At 44.4% G+C, this 17,759-nt stretch overlaps 1 protein-coding gene across 1 annotated transcript in view; it reads left to right on the plus strand.

The window, feature by feature from the left end:
* Nucleotides 1–1,302: 1,302 nt before the first annotated feature.
* The window catches only part of LOC120993412 (RH-like protein), a 58,074-nt gene continuing 41,617 nt past the window's right edge, over nucleotides 1,303–17,759 (plus strand). Inside the window, exon 1 of the mRNA XM_040421919.1 lies at nucleotides 1,303–1,483. Coding sequence (XP_040277853.1) covers nucleotides 1,348–1,483 — 136 coding nt within the window. The 5' untranslated portion in view covers nucleotides 1,303–1,347. The remainder of the gene's footprint in view (nucleotides 1,484–17,759) is intronic.

Here is a 17,759-nt window from a genome sequence, read left to right on the forward strand (position 1 = left end):
CTCTGTACGGAGAGCGCAGCGCAGGCATGTCACGTATGAGGAGGCGGGGCCCACGAGCAGCGCTGCGGGGAGCGGTCTGGAGAGGAGGCGCTGGGCACTGGCGGGCGGCGGCTATTGGAAGTGAAGTGGCGAGGTGAATGATCATGGCCTGGATCAGTCATCTCGCCACTTATATGACAAGTCTGACTCTGGAGACGTCACTGTCAGTGCTCATTGAAGTGGCAGGCAGCGGTGTGGCCAGCGGGAAGCTGGACAGCTGCCTGCCGCACTAATTATTATGAATGAAAATGCCAGGGGCCCACCGACGGTTTCCCCGGTGGGTCAGTCTGAGTGGGCAAATTCCACAGCGTAAGGTCTGACTCACAGCAAACAGCTCCCAGTTCCCTCCAGTGTGACCAGCCACACTTACAATGGGAGGAGGTAGGAGGCTTAGAGTCCCACCCATGGCTGGCTGATAGGTTGCAGGACTCACAGGTGCACCTAAATGTTGCCTATGGATGGTAATCAAGGCGCATTTAGATTGGAGTTTATATACCTCCACATATAAATATACGATTTAAATGACAAAAATACGTGGTCTCAAAAGGCAGGAAATGCTCAACCCCAAATGCATTCACATGGCCCCCTTCCCTTTGGAAAAAGCTGAGCTGAATTCAATTTTGTAGATTTCAAAATGGAGGCTGAAAACGTTTACTGCACCAAATAATTTCACCATGTAGCCCTAGCCTTATAGTAGCTCCCCAGGATGTGCCTCTTATAAGTGACTGGTAAGCTCTGGTCAGCAAAGACCTTATGTTGGTGGCCATATACCACACATAACAAAAACAATAAAAAATAAATAAAAAAAATGAAACATAATTTCCAGTCCATGCATTTCAAACCAAAAGTTGGGTGCTGGATTTCTCCTCTTGTTCTATGGTACACTTTTTCACTCTGCTGTGCACCGGACGGGGGGTCACCTGCAGCAGCCATTTCATTTTACTAATGTTATATGGGAATAGTGAAAATTCACAATGATCATGTTCCTTTAGGTCACATTTCCAAGAAAGTTTCTGTGCTGACCTATGTTAAACATTTGATGACATTTTTGGCAAATTCTTAATTTAGATAAAAGACACTACTACTATCACTAGGTAAACATGGCAGTTCTTCAACCGATCTTTCCTTCCAAGATGTTCTGAAAACAAATTTGCTGACAAAGTATGGCACCCTTGTAGTTCCCCAGCATGCAAGAGATAAGGCGTCATCACATCATTTGGTTAACACCCATCAGCGTCATCCTTCTCGTGTGTCCCTGCTTAGGCTGAGAAAAATACATTTTTTTTTCAATTCTTTTGGCATCTAAAAATGGCACCAAGATATTCTGCCAGCCTGAGAGGTCGCCTGCCATGGGTACTTCTTCTGTTACAGTCACTTTTTATACTTGTTTTTATGGTCTTTTTCCCCCAAGGCTACAAATTGGAAAGTGTGAATGGGTATCCAGGTAAGATTTAACTTTTATTGAAATGCATCTGTGTTATTTGTATTTTATTTTCTAATAGCCATATAAATCAAGGGAATTTGTCTGAGGATATAAATGTCTTTATGTCCAAGTTGACTATAAAGCAGCCAATATATATGTTTTTGCCTTTTTTTCATGGTCATTGGACATTGCATGGTGTGCATTTAGTTAAAGGGTCTCTTTATCGGAGTACTTCATGTGTTTTAAATTTGTAGAATACTTTTTAATAGACAAATGTTATTTTATGTACTGAATGTATGTATGCTTAAATTCAAGAAACTATTTTGTGCTTGAAAATAATAATCAAATTATATTTGTACATTACTTAGTAAATTGGGTAGATATATTTTCACTTTGATTCCTGTATCAAATATGATGTCAGGATGCTAAATCCAAATGTGTTTCCTTAGGGCTCATGCACACGACTGTATGTTTGGTCTGCATAAAATCCGCATTTCCTACGGATCGGAGGCTGATCCATTCATTTCAATGGGGCAGCAAAAGATACGGAAAGCACACTGTGTGCTGTCCGCATCAATACGTTCATTCAGCAGCCATACAAAAAAGGTAGAACATGTCCTATTCTTATCCGTTTTCTGGACAAGGATAGGACATTTCTACAGGAATTAAAAAAGAAATGCTGGCATGCACGCGGCGAGATCCGTGTTTTGCCATGTGCACAAGACCTTAATAGAAGAACAGGAGTGTATTAGTTCCAGAGTAAGGAAGGCCAAATTATCTAGGGTAAAATAAGATTTCAGAAACACGTATGGGGATAAGCGGCTTTTTGAGTCTGAGAATGATTCTGGAGAGTCCAGTAATCCTCAGCATAGGTCATCAATATCTGATCGGTGGGGGGTTGACTCCTGGCACCCAGCTGTGAGGGTGAGAGCTGACCCTCTTCCTAGGCCAGGGACATCACATTCATCGGTCACATGGCCTATGTGCAGCTCAGTCCTATTTAAGTAAACTACTAGTGAACTACTAGGCAGGCAAAATACAGACAGGCTGTATAAAGAAATGGAAGAATGAATATGCCTTTACTTAGAGGCTCCCATTCCAAAAAATAAATAAACCAATGTTTTCATTATATTTTATTACTTTACCCCTTCACGCTGGTGACTCTGTCCCATTGCCCCTCCACCTTTCTGCTTGATAAATTCTGACCCACAACATTGCTGCTTTATTATTGTTAGTGACAGTGGGTCTACAATAAAATTATAATTGCATGAAAATATTCCTCTGGAGTGATGTTCCTTACTGGCTGTTGAAAGTAAAATAAAAAATAAAAAAACAGAATTCCCCCATTGCTTTTTTTGCTTTTGTTTTTACATATGTTAAAAATTACATGTTAACTTTATTCTGCTTTATTCTACTGATCATTATGATTCATGTCATACTAAACTTATATAGTTTATGTTATGTTTTCTAATTATGTTTTTTTTTTTTTTTCAAAACTAATCTTGCATCGCCATATTCGGACACCTATAATGTTATTTTTCAATCAATTGAACCGTGCTAGGGCTTGTATTTTGTGGGTTGAGCTTTTGTTTGATTGATACTAGAGATGAGCGCAGTTTTGAAAAATTTGGTTTGGCAACTTCGCTGAAGTTCGCCAAGAAATTCAATTAGTTCCTAATTAATTTGTCACAAATCAGGGATACCCAGGCCTCTGTGCTTTAGGGTACAGACACATGGAGCGGCCATGCTGTGGGCGGGTTGCGGCCATCCTGCGATAAAGACCTGCGCAGCCAATAAGCCCGCAGCTGCCTTTAATTTAATAATGAAGACGGCACTGTATAGTCAGTCTTCATTGTTAATGGCTGTGTGGCACCTTTAATGCACCTTTAAACAGGGGCTGTTGCTGGTATGGGGTTTGGCTGATTAGGTGGCGGGACAATATGCATATTATTGCTGTTCTGGCCTGCAATCTCCTGCAGGTTATATGACAGAAACATAGAATATGAATCAGCTCTGGCATACCCACTTCTCCAACCCCCTGCCCTACAGGTGGGAGCCCTTCTTCTGCCATCTGCTTTTCCCCCTTTTCCACATCATCTAATATCGATGGGAATATGTCATCAGGAACATCCAGCCCTCTGCATCTTGCTGACTTTTCTAGGACATGGAGACTTTGAAGGATGATTTTAAAGAAGTAAAGCCAGCAAAAAATTAGGATGGTCGACATTAAGACCTGGCCCCCCTAAGGGGTGCAGACTGGATGGGCGCTTGCCATGTCTCTCCCTATGCTCAGCTGACAGGACAATGGCGGAGACCGCACAGGATGAGGGTTTTATAGGGCTGTGACATCAAAGAGGATGGCTATGTGCGGATTGGCTGGCTGCACAGCATTATGGGTGATCTCATGTTCCTTGACTTAATATCGCTTTGTGACATGTGCAGCTGCCATTTTTTTTTTTTATCTGATTCGTTACCACGAAGAGCTCAAGAATTTGGATTAGTTTAGAATCAAAGTTTTCCTAAACTTCAGACCAAATTCCGCTTTGAATGCTTCGCTCAACACAAATTGATACCACAATGAATGTACAACTTTTTGGTCACTGCTATTCCATTTTTTGTGGGCGGAAGGGTGACCAAAAAAAAAAGACATCTTAGCATTGTACAGTATATTTTTCTGTGTTATAGATAGAGATAAATACTAATAGATAAAGAGGGGGAAAAAATTGATTTTCTTGCTGTAGTGTAGGAAATATATTCCTTAAAACAATAATTAAAATAGTGTTTAAAAATAGTTTCAATATTGTTTAAAATGTTAAAAAGCATTTCAAAGGTGTGCTACCTTCATCAAACAGTGAGAACAACACAGTTCTCTCAAATTATGGTAAATAGAGGAATGTTCAAAAGGAGGAAATACATGGGAGGTGCAATACACAATTAGAATACAAATCACTGGAGTACAATTAAGATCTGTGTAAATGAAGACAAAACACAAATATTCGTAAGAGGAATAACAAATAATAAATGTTCAAGTCATTCTCCTAAAATAAAATCCATATTTGACATGTTAAAATTGATATAAATAATGAAAACAAAAATAATTAAATATATATATATCTAATATATAAAGCTGAGTGAATCTGTGTGTGTGTGTGTGTGTGTGTATGTCCGCAAAAGGAATCCGCACCGTCACATTTACAATCACGAAATTTGGCACACAGGTACATCAGGTGTCTGGGAAGGTTTTAGACCAGGTCTCAGCTCTCTAGGACGTACCATTCCTGAGATATTACCAAAAAAATGCATTAGCCAATGGAAGCTTGGTCACATGACCCTTATCAGCCAATAGAAGCTTGCAGGCCGTTAGCCTCCACATACACAGTTTTACTCCAGGTTTCCATAACAACCCAGCCATTTTTCCTCACTGCTGTAGGTCAGCTTTAAAGGAAATATGTTACCAGGATAATCGCTATTGCAGTAAAGCCATGGCCAAATAGCACTTAGTACCTTATTTCTAGATGTGCCTTTTTTCCAACAATAGATGTTTTTATCCTCTGAAAATCCAGTTTATTTGGCATGCAAATGAGCCAGTAAGGTGCCCAGAGGGGCGTCACTCTTGCCAGATGGAGCCCAGACACGCCCCCTGCCACAATGTGTCCACCCTTAAAAGACTTAAAACCCCTCCCCAGGGCCCGCTAAGCCAGACCCCTGATCTGGTTAGGCTATGCCCCCTCCCATTCCTGAACCGACAGGGATTGAAAAAATTAAGGTAAAAATCAACTTCTGTCAGCTGCAGGGGTGAGAGGGAAGGTGACTTTCTCCCTGCAGCTTACACTCACACACCACAAGGCTGCTGTCTTAGAGTGAGCTGTTCAAAAGGACACGCTCCCGATCCGGTTAGGCAACGCCCCCTCCCACTCCTCAGCCAACTGAGATTGAAAAAATGAAGTTAAAAATCAACTTCTAGGTCCCACTAAGCCACGCCCTGATCTGGTTAGGCCACGCCCCAGATCGGGTCAGACACTACATTGTGCGCACCTTCAATAAAGGGTAGTTGTGTAGCGTTGGTGTCCAGAAGTCACCATATTCTTCCCTAGAAGCGATATTAGCTGTGTTATGAGACAATCATTTGTTTAGATAGATATTAATAATTTTGTACATAAACTGCAGAATCCATCTGATGGCATAAACTAAAGGCCAGATGTAGATCTGGTGTACCGTAAATCTGGTATCCTTTTACAGAATCATTTTTTTTATTTGGAATTGACCAATAATACACACATAGTATAACTTGTATATCATTCATTTAAATTCCTTCTCATTCTAGGCTTTAAAGTCAAGGAGATGGACCTATCAGTGATTGACAGCCTTCCCCATATGACTGTGTATATACAGTCAGGTCCATAAATATTGGGACATTGACACAATTCTAACATTTTTGGCTCTATACAGCACCACAATGGATTTGAAATGAAACAAACAAGATGTGCTTTAACTGCAGACTGTCAGCTTTAATTTGAGGGTATTTACATCCAAATCAGGTGAACGGTGTAGGAATTACAACAGTTTGCATATGTGCCTCCCACTTGTTAAGGGACCAAAAGTAATGGGACATAATAATAATAATCATAAATCAAACTTTCACTTTTTAATACTTGGTTGCAAATACTTTGCAGTCAATTACAGCCTGAAGTCTGGAACGCATAGACATCACCAGATGCTGGGTTTCATCCCTGGTGATGCTCTGCCAGGTCTCTACTGCAACTGTCTTCAGTTCCTGCTTGTTCTTGTGGCATTTTCCCTTCAGTTTTTTCTTCAGCAAGTGAAATGCATGCTCAATCGGATTCAGGTCAGGTGATTGACTTGGCCATTGCATAACATTCCACTTCTTTCCCTTAAAAAAACTCTTTGGTTGCTTTTGCAGTATGCTTTGGGTCATTGTCCATCTGCACTGTGAAGCGCCGTCCAATGAGTTCTGAAGCATTTGGCTGAATATAAGCAGATAATATTGCCCAAAACACTTTAGAATTCATCCTGCTGCTTTTGTCAGCAGTCACATCATCAATAAATACAAGAGAGACAGTTCCATTGGTAGCCATACATGGCCACGCCATGACTCTACCACCACCATGTGATCAAGGAAAGGATTTTAGCAGCTCTCACCTCTGGTCACCTGCCTGAAGCACGGAAAGGGAAGTGGCTTGAACCTAGCCACACTTGAAAAGTCCAAGAAGAAAGAGAAAAGTTGATTCCAGCTTCAGAATATAAAAAGTTTTCTTTATTCGGCTTGTAATAAAATCCAATCCAACAAAGATGTCACATGGAGAGACACAAGATTGTGACGTGTTTCGGGCTGTGGTATTGAGCCCTTCTTCAAGACAATACAAAAGTGTACTAAAAACAAATACTTTATATACCACACAAATGGGTAACTCCTCCTTCTTAGTTAATTGGAGACTGTGTCCCAGACCCAGGTGCTCCTGGATTAATGGATCCTCCCTGGAGCATGTGGGTGGGGACGCAGTACTTCACAGTATTAACCGCTCAGAGACCACATATAAACATATTGATGCACTACATATATTGCAGAGTTAAATCATGTTTTCTGTTCAGACCCTTTGGTATGCAAGTATCTAGAATGAACATCCAATATGTTTCCCTACTTAGAAGCTTCTGTTTGCGATCGCCCCCCCCTGACAGGTGTGGAAACTACTTCCACTCCCTGTACAGAAAACGCAGAAACATCACCTTTGTGAACAGTGGCAAAATGTCTGGTAGCCGCTGAGACATTACGGGACATAAAATGGGGGACATCACTCAGGTGTTTTCGTATACGCACCTTCAGTTCGTTAGTGGTGCAGCCCACGTATTGAAGGTTACATATTTTGCATGTTATGACATAAACAACATGATCTGTTTTACAATTTATATATTGCTTAAGCATGTGTTGTTTATTGTTAGCCACAGATGTGACCTCTTTTGAAATAAGCATATGTCGACAGCAAATGCATTTATTGCTGCCACATTTGTAATTACCGTTTGTTTTGAGCCAGCTAGTCGTTTTGGGGAGATTCTCCCTATATAAACTGGGGCTAATTTTTTGCCCTACTGTGGGGGCCTTTTTTGCTACGCATCTGATCCCTGTTGAAACTACATTTTTCCATTCTTCATTATAATTCAAAATGTGGAGATGTTTACGTATAATTTTACAAACCTTTTACCACCACCATGCTTCACTGATGAGGTAGTATGCTTAGGATCATGAGCAGTTCCTTTCCTTCTACATACTTTTCTCTTCCCATCACTCTGGTACAAGTTGATCTTGGTCTCATCTGTCCATAGGATGTTGTTCCAGAACTGTGAGGGCTTTTTTAGATGTCGTTTGGCAAGCTCTAATTTGACCTTCCTGTTTTTAAGGCTCATCAATGGTTGAAATTTTTTGGTGAACCCTCTGTATTCAATCTGGTGAAGTCTTCTCTTGATTGTTGACTTTGACACACATACACCTACCTCCAGGAGAGTGTTCTTGATCTGGCCAACTGTTGTGAAGGGTGTTTTCTTCACCAGGGAAAGAATTCATTGGTCATCCACCGCAGTTGTTTTCCGTGGTCTTCCGGATCTTTTGGTGTTGCTGAGCTCACCGGTGTGTTCCTTCTTTTTAAAAATGTTCCAAACAGTTGTTTCGGCCACGCCTAATGTTTTTGCTATCTCTCTGATGAGTTTAATTAGTTTTTTTTAGCCTAATGAAATTAAAGCTGACAGTCTGCAGTTAAAGCACATCTTGTCCGTTTCAATTTAAATCCATTGTGGTGGTGTATAGAGCCAAAAATGTTAGAATTGTGTCGATGTCCCAATATTTATGGACCTGACTGTAGAGATAGCTGTCAATCACTGATAGGACCGCCGTCTTGACTTCAAAGCTCAGAATAAGCAGGAATTTAAGTTATACTGAATCTTTTCCCAAAAAAACTCTCTTTTCCCCAAATCTTCTCCTGCTCTATAACATGGTACCTGTAGCTCAAACATGGGCCATAATATCTGATTGGAGGAGCTCCATCCTGTAGCCCTGGCTGTTCAGGTGTATCTCTGGCACCAAAAGTCTGCTTTGAGTAATACAGCAGTGGAGGGAGCTTGTTACTACAGTGCTGCTCCCACAGAAGTCAAACGGAACGGTGCTGCGGTGACGAGCTATGTCCACTACACAGTTGACAGAGCTGCGTAGTTCCAGTGCCGACATCCAGCAATAGAGCTACACCTGAACAGCAGATCGTGGGTTTGGCTGTAAGGCCCTTGAAGAAGCTAACTGCGAAACCTAGGTCGGGCATGTGTCTGCCGGCAGGGCCGGACTGGGGATAAAAACCAGCCCTGGAAAAAGTTGCATACCAGCCCCAAAGCGTTGCGTCATTATTTACTTGTTTATAAAAGGGGAAAGCATTCATTGTAAACACGTGTGTAAACACGAATATGAACTTTGCCCCACGATAGCTCTTTTGTAGAACCCCATTGTTCATATTACCGTTTTACTGGCTAGGGCAGCGCTAAATCCCGGCCATCAGTGACGGTGACGTCACTGGGCTTCCTGGCAGCCCCATGGAGAGCCCCGGTACGTCACCAGATCTTCAAAAAATGCCTTTGCCCTGCGCGATTTAGCGCAGGGCAAAGGAGAGCATCGGAGCATGAACTGCAGGGGGGCTGCCGGGGGGAAAATGGAGGGACGTCCGGGTTCAGCTCTGAACCCGGACAACCCCTTTAATTTATACTCAGATATAGTCCTCCTGTAAGTACCTGGCCTTCCCCCTCTTCCTTACCCCCCCTTCCCCTTCTGTCCCCCTTGAATGTATGTCAGCAGCAGCACCAGGAGAAGGACTGGAGCTGCAGGCTGCACAGGGACAAATGAGTGACTGGCAACCCCTTCCTGCTGTCACAGAGTTGCTGGATTCTCCTGGAAAAGTTGTTGAAGTGCAGCTGCCTGGAGGTGGTGGGCTCCAAGCTTCTCACAGCCACTCTGACCACCATGCATGGAGTTTCAGCTGCCTGGAAGTGACCTCCAGGCTTCTATGTATGAAGGCACAGTAGACTGCTGGGAGCTGCCTGTGTGGAAGCTGAGCAGCCTGCTGGATGCAGAGAGCTGTGTGATCACTGTCCCCTCCTGTACAGAGAGCAGCAAGGGACTCTCCAGGAGTGGCATCAGCTGGGCAGATCAGCTTCTAGGATATGGGCTTCATGGGCCCTCTGTAGCCCTCACATGCTTCTTTATGCATCACAGCAAGGAGATGATTGGGGCAGTTGACAGCAGGGCTCTGGCTGGAGGTAGCACTTTGTGAAAGGTTGTCACACAGGTTGTCAGGGGCTGGGAGTGGAGAACATCTTGGTGTGTAACCTGGTGTCACTGTGCTGTACCAAGGATCTGCTGGGCATGGTGTCTCCACAGAGGGCAGGGAATCAGATGGACTGAGGAGGGCTTGTACTTTGGAGAAGAATATGTGGCTTCATGTGACAGAGCAGAGGAATCGCACAGAAGAGTGTGTGGATGAGGATACGTCGTGTCTCCAGGAGCTCTGCCCCTGACATCTCCAAGTGACAGACCCTGCTGGACCCCCCTGGCACCCTGCACACAGAGCCTTCCTGTATGTATGGCTGGTGCCAACTTGTGACAGATCTGACAGTCTGAAGCCAGGAAGCGCTGCCACCCTGTCCCCAGGTCTGCTCTGTGCATGCACCCGGAGCCCTCTGTGCCCACGCCGGTGATGCCATGTCCCGCAACCATAGTGGAGGTGATGTGGGAGGCTCTGGATAAAAAGCAGCTCTGGAGGTAAAGGTAGGGGCAGGGACCGTTACTACGGGTCGGGGCAACAGGGTGCTGTTAAACTCCAGTAGAGGGGACGGGCTGCTTTTCCTGGGCACCAGTGACACTGGCAGGGGCAGCGGTGTGGGACCGGAGGGGGCTTGCAGGAGAGCCGCCGGGGGAAGCAGGGAGCTTGCATGAGCTTATTGGGGAAGCCGCTGTCATACAACAGCAGCCAGAGCTGCCGGAGGAACGTGAAGTACCGGAGGCTGCATAACTACCTGTGCAACGTGCTGGAGAGACCCCGGGGCTGGGCATTTGTCTACCACGTCTTTGTGTGAGTACCGGACACCGTGCTGCTGTGTATAATGCACCGCTACTCGCCACATGTGGGCATGGCCCTGGCATCCAATACATATCAGGGAAAGCTATACTGTGCATTTATATTGTGTGCAGGGAGCCAGGGGGGTCCAGCAGTGTCTGTCACTTGGAGATGTCAGCGGCAGAGCTCCTGGAGACACGACGTATCCTCATCCACACACTCTTCTGTGTGATTCCTCTGCTCTGTCACATGAAGCCACATATTCTTCTCCAAAGTACAAGCCCTCCTCAGTCAATCTGATTCCCTGCCCTCTGTGGAGGCAACATGCCCAGCAGATCCTTTGTACAGCACAGTGACACCAGGTTACACACCAAGATGTTCTCCACTCCCAGCCCCTGACAACCTGTGTGACAACCTTTCACAAAGTGCTACCTCCAGCCAGAGCCCTGCTGTCAACTGCCCCAATCTCCTTGCTGTGATGCATAAAGAAGCATGTGAGGGCCACAGAGGGCCCATGGAGCCCAGATCTTAGAAGCGGATCTGCCCAGCTGATACAGTCTCCTGCAAACTGGAGACTGTATGTACACTAATATACACTACATAACCCTGACAGCCTGCACAGTCACGTGTGGGCACAGCCCTGGCATCCAATACATATCACAGAGAGCTATACTGTGCATTATACGCTATACTGCACAGTATAGCTCTCTGTGACATGTATTGGATGCCAGGGCTGTGCCCACATGTGACTGTGCAGGCTGTCAGGGTTATGTAGTGTATATTAGTGTGCATACAGTCTTATAAATTATAAGACTGTATGTAAATAATATACACTACATAACCCTGACAGACTGCACAGTCACATGTGGGCACAGCCTGGCCCCTTCTTACCCTCAGGGCTGTTTACATCGGCGGCGACGGCATACACAGGGGTCGGGCTCTGCTTCCGGTCTGCGGCCTGGGCCCGGCATATTTGAATCTGGTAAGGCGGCAGGAGCCTGAGGCCACTTAGGAAGAGAGGGGCGGCCACACACAGTCAGGACAGCCAGCCAGGCCGGGCCAGGAGGATCACGGGCTGCCGCTCACAGCGACACCAGGTGGTCGGAGGGAGCAGTGCCGCTCCCACGGAGGCCGGCCTGCTGGCCGGCTCAGCTCCACCCACCTGCCAGTGCGGCCACCATTACAATGCATCAGACTGAGGCTAGCTTTCGGATTCGGCCCGCCGGCCGCAGAAAAAGTGCAGGCACATCTTAAAGCGGCCCCAGGGCCGGCGGCCCACCGGGAAATTTCCCGGTATCCCGGTAGGCCAGTCCGGCCCTGTCTGCCGGAGTGCAGATTTTTATATGCATTTTTATTCCCTGTGTTTGTGAGTATAATAAACCATCTCTTTTTGCTACTCCTTGTTGTAATACTTCATTATCAAGTTTCCCTATCTGCGTTCCTGGAAAGGTTCAAGGAGGAGATTGGAGGTTATGAAGCAGTGAAAGGAGTTTATTTAGTGATCATCTGTAAAGCTATAAAAGGATACCCCTTGTCTTCGCCATCCCTTTGATATTTTGGAGGCAGTGAGGATCTATCTTTTACTAATAATTGTAGCAGCGATGTAGGTTACATTCCCATTCAAGAGAATGGGATGAACCGCTGCAATTACACTGCGCTGACGCTACAATGTAAACTCTGCAGGCAAACAGTGAAGAGGACACAGCGCATCTTCAAAAAGCTGATCGATGGGGGTGCCGGGAGTTGAACCCCTGCCTATCTGATATTGGATAGGTCAATATCATGAAACCGGAAGACCCCTCTAATGAACTCTCATTACAGAAAAAAGCACGTTAATAGATCTGCATTACATACATAAGGAAGGCACTGTGTGCAGCCTGTAACTGTCAAAAACTTCTGTAGAAAGAGGTGTGGTTCCATATCCAAATCAACGGAGTGCAGAGGTATGGATGGCACTGATAACAAGGGCCTCGCTATTTCATGTGCATTTCTACTTAATCACTTGGCTGTCAGATGTAATGTTTTGGAAATGTAACATTATATAAAGGACTGATTCACAAGACCACACTTTCTGCGTGTCGGCTGCATCTCCCGGGCTGACCACCGTGCCCCTGGCCCAAACAGACTGCATTATAGTGTTTTATGATAGAGTCCATTCATACATGATGATGTGGTGCAACATGAGCTATTGGTTTAATATTAGATTTAAGCATCCCTTATTTTATCACTAAAATATGATGGGAAAAGTGATGTCATCTGTAAGATCATTTTGATGAATGAGGCATTTCATGTATTGTTTGCCTGTCTTTGCACAGAAAATGATGCATTTTTAATCAATGGGGTTCATTTTCAAAAGTCTTTTGCTCAAAGAAGACAGATATGGACAGGAAAAATGACTGCCTATAGACCATAAGGGTATGACCACACACAGCAGATATGTTACATCGATTAATTTATGGAATTAAATTCCATAAATTTGAATTAGGTAGTTTCTGCAGCATGTTGATGGATTCAGGGGCGGATTGGCCATAGACCCTACAGGGAAATTTCCTAGAGGGCCACCCAAGTCCTCCTCTCTGCCGCTGACTGTGTACATAATGAGCTCTCAACAGTAATTAACGCTGTGAGAATCAGGTACTCATGTACCCACAGCCAGCGACTGCACATGTCCTCGTGAATTCAACTGCTGTGGCCCTCACCTCACCTCCTAAGTCCCCTGCTCCATAGACAACTGCAGGAGGAGGACAGAAGATGGTAGCTATTGATGGCCACCACAGAGCTTTTGGAGCATTATATTGTGCTACACTGTGTTACTTGGTTCTGCTGGGATGGTATTTTGCACTATGGTATTGTTGACCCCCCTACTTGTGTTGCCATGCCTTCTGTTAATTTGGACCTGCCTACAAAATGGGGCCACTTTAAGTTCCCCGTCCACCTCTGGATGGATTGCTGAAAAACTAATTCAGATGAATAGAATAGTTGCAGAAATTTCACTTCTACATTTCAACTTACCCTATACATCTAACCTGGTTACTTCTTAGTACATAATACCAGCACATGATATTCTGGGTATTGCAGTTTGCATCAGCATTTGCATCAATCATTTATGAAGGTAGCTCTAATTTGTTCATACATTTAATATTTTACCTTTATTTCTCCTATCATCCGTTCTGGGCTGTGGTCACATGACCATTTCCATGCATATTTTTCTTATTTCTTGTTATGTTATATCCATGGGTGTGTCAAAGAAAGAATGTCTATCTAACTAGCTGGGTGGGAGGAGCTATAAACTAGCTGGGCATTGTTGAGGGCGGTGCTGGAGCTGTGGAAGAGAAAGGTGAAGTGCATCATGGGTTTGGTTGGATACAGCAACAGGAAGTTATATATACAGGATGGAAAGAAACCAGAGTGATTTTTCTACATGGTGAAAATGGGCCAGAAGAGTCCAAATTGAAAAAAAAAAATCATGGGGAAGATGTACATGATGTAAAAAACTTCATGAGCATATCTGTTAAAACCATAGTAATCCCTGAAAACCTTGTTAAGAGTCAAACTGCCTTATAATTTATAATGTACTGTCATGTCTCCCAGCTTTTGAAAAGCCTATGGAGGGACAATGTTAGCAGTGTGGGGATTTGCTCTGGTAGACAGGCTAGCGGACGCAGTATAGAGGCAACCACAAATTCTTTAACTTAAACAGTTCAGTGTTTTATTCACACATAAGGAAAAACAAAAAGTTATCTTTTGCAGTCTAGGTGTTTGTTCACACCATGAAAAGTCCACAGAACAAAAACCTTCACCTGGTTTGCAGTTTCTCCACCTATGGTCCACAGCAGACTTTATGGGCCTGTTTCTCAGCATGCGGCTCCCAGCCCTTTTGCACGACACAAGTTTGCAGATCCCAAAACACAAAGGGACTGACAGCGCTCCACTGTCAGAGAGGAGTAATCCACACCCAGCTGAGACTGCTGGCTGGGTTTGATATAGGCCAGTAAAAACCCAGCCTGGAGCGTGGGTAGAAGCCACCCACCCAGCACTTTGGCTACTCCCAGTAAGAGCCGGCCCAGATCAGCTTACAGCCATACTAAAATAGCAACGTGTCAACCAGCACTAGCTGCAACTGCCACTTGAAAATAACGGCTCTTACTTTGCAGAGGCCAGGAACCTCGGTGACACATACCTTCCATCAACGACGGACCCTTGCTCCTTCCTACAGCAGTTATACATGCCCAATCCTGACCAGTCCCCTTTGTACTTTGTTACACACAGTAGTAATGCCCCCTTAGTGCCACTACACAGTAGTTATTCCCCCTTAGTGCTGCCTTCACAATAAAATGCTCCCTTAGTGCCCCCACATAATAATGATGCCCTCTTAGCGCCCCACACAGTAGTTATGCCCTAGAAGTGATTGGAGACCACAGTGTTTGACAGCTATTCTCCTGCACAGATAGCCGACTGCCTTGTTAGCAAAAGGAGGGAGTCTCCTTTTTATCTGCTTTTGCAATGACCAGAACCGTGGTACGGTGGCCAATTATGCAGTGGGTCAGAGTTTGTGTATATAAGTTTATGGTTTGTTCGTGACGCCAATTGCAGCGTGCGCAGGATACTGTTGCAGGGCCCTTTAGGATGTTGTAACTCACGTACCAGGTGAGGAATGCCAGAGTGGGGATAATGTCTCTATGTAGTGTCAACGGTGTCTCCTACCTGGGTACGGCTGGACTCCTGGATCCTGGCTCACTTGCAATAAAATGAGTGTTGCTAGTCGGAGTAATTGAGGAATTTGGTGGTAATTAATGAGATCCAGACTTGTAATAAAGTTCAACTTGTCTTTACTGGTTGCAGCATAAATCCATACGAGATACAGCATTAGTCTTTAGGTGCCAGCAGGTTTCTGGCAATGTATGGCAGGGATCAATATCTCTTCTGCTTCTATACTATATGCCTGGAGAATATGGCAGGAATCTGTCTTCTGCTCTATCTTCTGCTTGGTGTGGGCCTGACTAGCTGAGGAGGAATTTGGCTTCTCCTGGTCTCTGGATAAGTACTCACAGTTCTGCTCGCAGGGAATGTTTCGTCCTGGAGATCTATAGTTCTGCAGGTGCTGCTTGCTTTCTACCAGCACTGAGGCTGAGGGCTCAGTCTGGGGTTGGTGATCCTTGGTCTCAGCCGAGACAGATCCTGGCTTGGGATCCCTATTTCTGGGAGCTCCTACCAGCACAGCCTTCCGCTAGCTGGGTTGGCTGGCACACTAACACTAACTTCCTTTTCTCCCCATGAGACAGCCCACTTCTGCCCATAGAGGGAGTCTAAACTGGAATGTACTATTCCAGTTTAGAAACACTAAACTGAACTAAGACCTGCTGAATACATTGCTGCCACCTGCTGGTGAACATGAAAATTACAGCAAATTATATGTAACAGGCTTGGATAATGCACATTATTGGGGATGTGATATTAACTTATACCAGATGACAATACAAATACACTTAACATGTTGTAGCGGGGTGAGAGAGTTTAGTAACATAACTCTGGGATGTTACATTTTCTCCTGGGTTTACCTCATACAGGGCCAGTAATTGAGGTATTTTAGTTGGTTGATATTCATTCTATTACCTTGTGGGCTAACTACAGTATATTAGTATACATCCCTGTCTTAGGTTATATTCAGACTTTGCAAAACTGTGTGAAATCAGTATTTTTTCCAAATGCGTTCCATTTGTCCGTTTCTTACATCCATTTATCATCAATACGTCATCCGTTTTGCATGTCTGTAAAAAAAAACTGCTTTCAAATCAGCGCCTCCTAATACCTATCCATCAAAAACAGACAGCACATGGATGGCACAGATAGGAAAACATGTTGACATCAGCATCTCCTTATGTCCAGGTTTTATTTAATTTCCCATGACATACTAAAAATATGCAGTTAAATCAAAGCTGGATAAAAGAGGAGCAGAAAACATCACAGTGCTTTTTGTATCTGGGCCATCCATGTGCGGTCTGTGTTTCACAGATGGATTATTGGTGGTGATGAACTTATCTGCCTTGGTGTTCTGTTGCATTCCTGGCCAGGCCATAACAGGGGTATTCTAGTGCTGTCATTATGGGGTCTGTGTGCTGTTTATTCTGCACTGGGACAGCACATGTGAACTTGTCTCGTCTGAATGGGTCATTGAAGAGGACCTTTCACCGGTCCTGACATTACCATATGAATAGCTGGCAGGGTAGGGCATACTGATGACATGTGAAATCACGTATTATTTTTTCTATGCGCTGCTCCCACGCTGTGCCCCTCGTTCTGGTTTCCCGCAATGTATGCTAATCCATACCATCAGTACGGGGAGGAGGAGATGTCCGTGTTTCTCAAGAGGCGTCTTCTCCCAGGCTGTGAGCTGCCCAATTGCAGCGGAGAGCATCACAGCCAGGGAGAAGGAGATGCCCCTGAGAAACAAAGCCTCCTCCTCCCTGTACTGATGGTATGGATTTACATACCAGGCGGTAAACCAGAACAGGGGGGCACAGCAGGACAACAGAGCAGCGCATAGAAAAAATAATAAGCTGACAGCTATCTGATAATGTCAGGACGTGTAAAAAGGTCCTCTTTAAAATGTCTCACAAGTTAATAGAAGGCACTTACTAATGTATTATTATCTTTTGCTGGCTTGATTCATTTTTCCATTGCTTTATACACTACATCCAGCGGTTACGACCGCCCTGCAATCCAGTGATGGTGGCCGTGCTTGCGCACTAAAGGAAAAACACCAGCGTCGCTGGTGGCCGAGACCATGGGAGCGCACATAAGCACACATGCACAGCAGCTGACATCCTGGCCACTTCGTATCTGCGCTGCTGCGGAGGCCATAACTGCTAGTTATGGCGACCGCAACAGCACAATACACTAGTAAGTGCCTTGTAATAACTTTTTCTACATGATAAATGCCATGTGCTGATGTGAGACAACCCCTTTAATGTCATAGCTCTCGTATTCTTCTTACTCTCATTTGGTTTAATTGTATTGTTATATTCTTTGGTTTTAATACCACAGTCCTACATATGTACAATTTTTGTATACACGATTTTTTATTTGATTGCTATGTATTGTATAAAATAATGCCATCCTCATCTTGCATTTTCATTGTTTTTATAGTGATGCTTGTGATAAATTCACTAAAGTAAATGCTGTTTATTGGATTT

The sequence above is a fragment of the Bufo bufo genome, chromosome 3, assembly GCF_905171765.1.
Source record: "Bufo bufo chromosome 3, aBufBuf1.1, whole genome shotgun sequence".
In the NCBI taxonomy this organism is placed as follows: domain Eukaryota; kingdom Metazoa; phylum Chordata; class Amphibia; order Anura; family Bufonidae; genus Bufo; species Bufo bufo.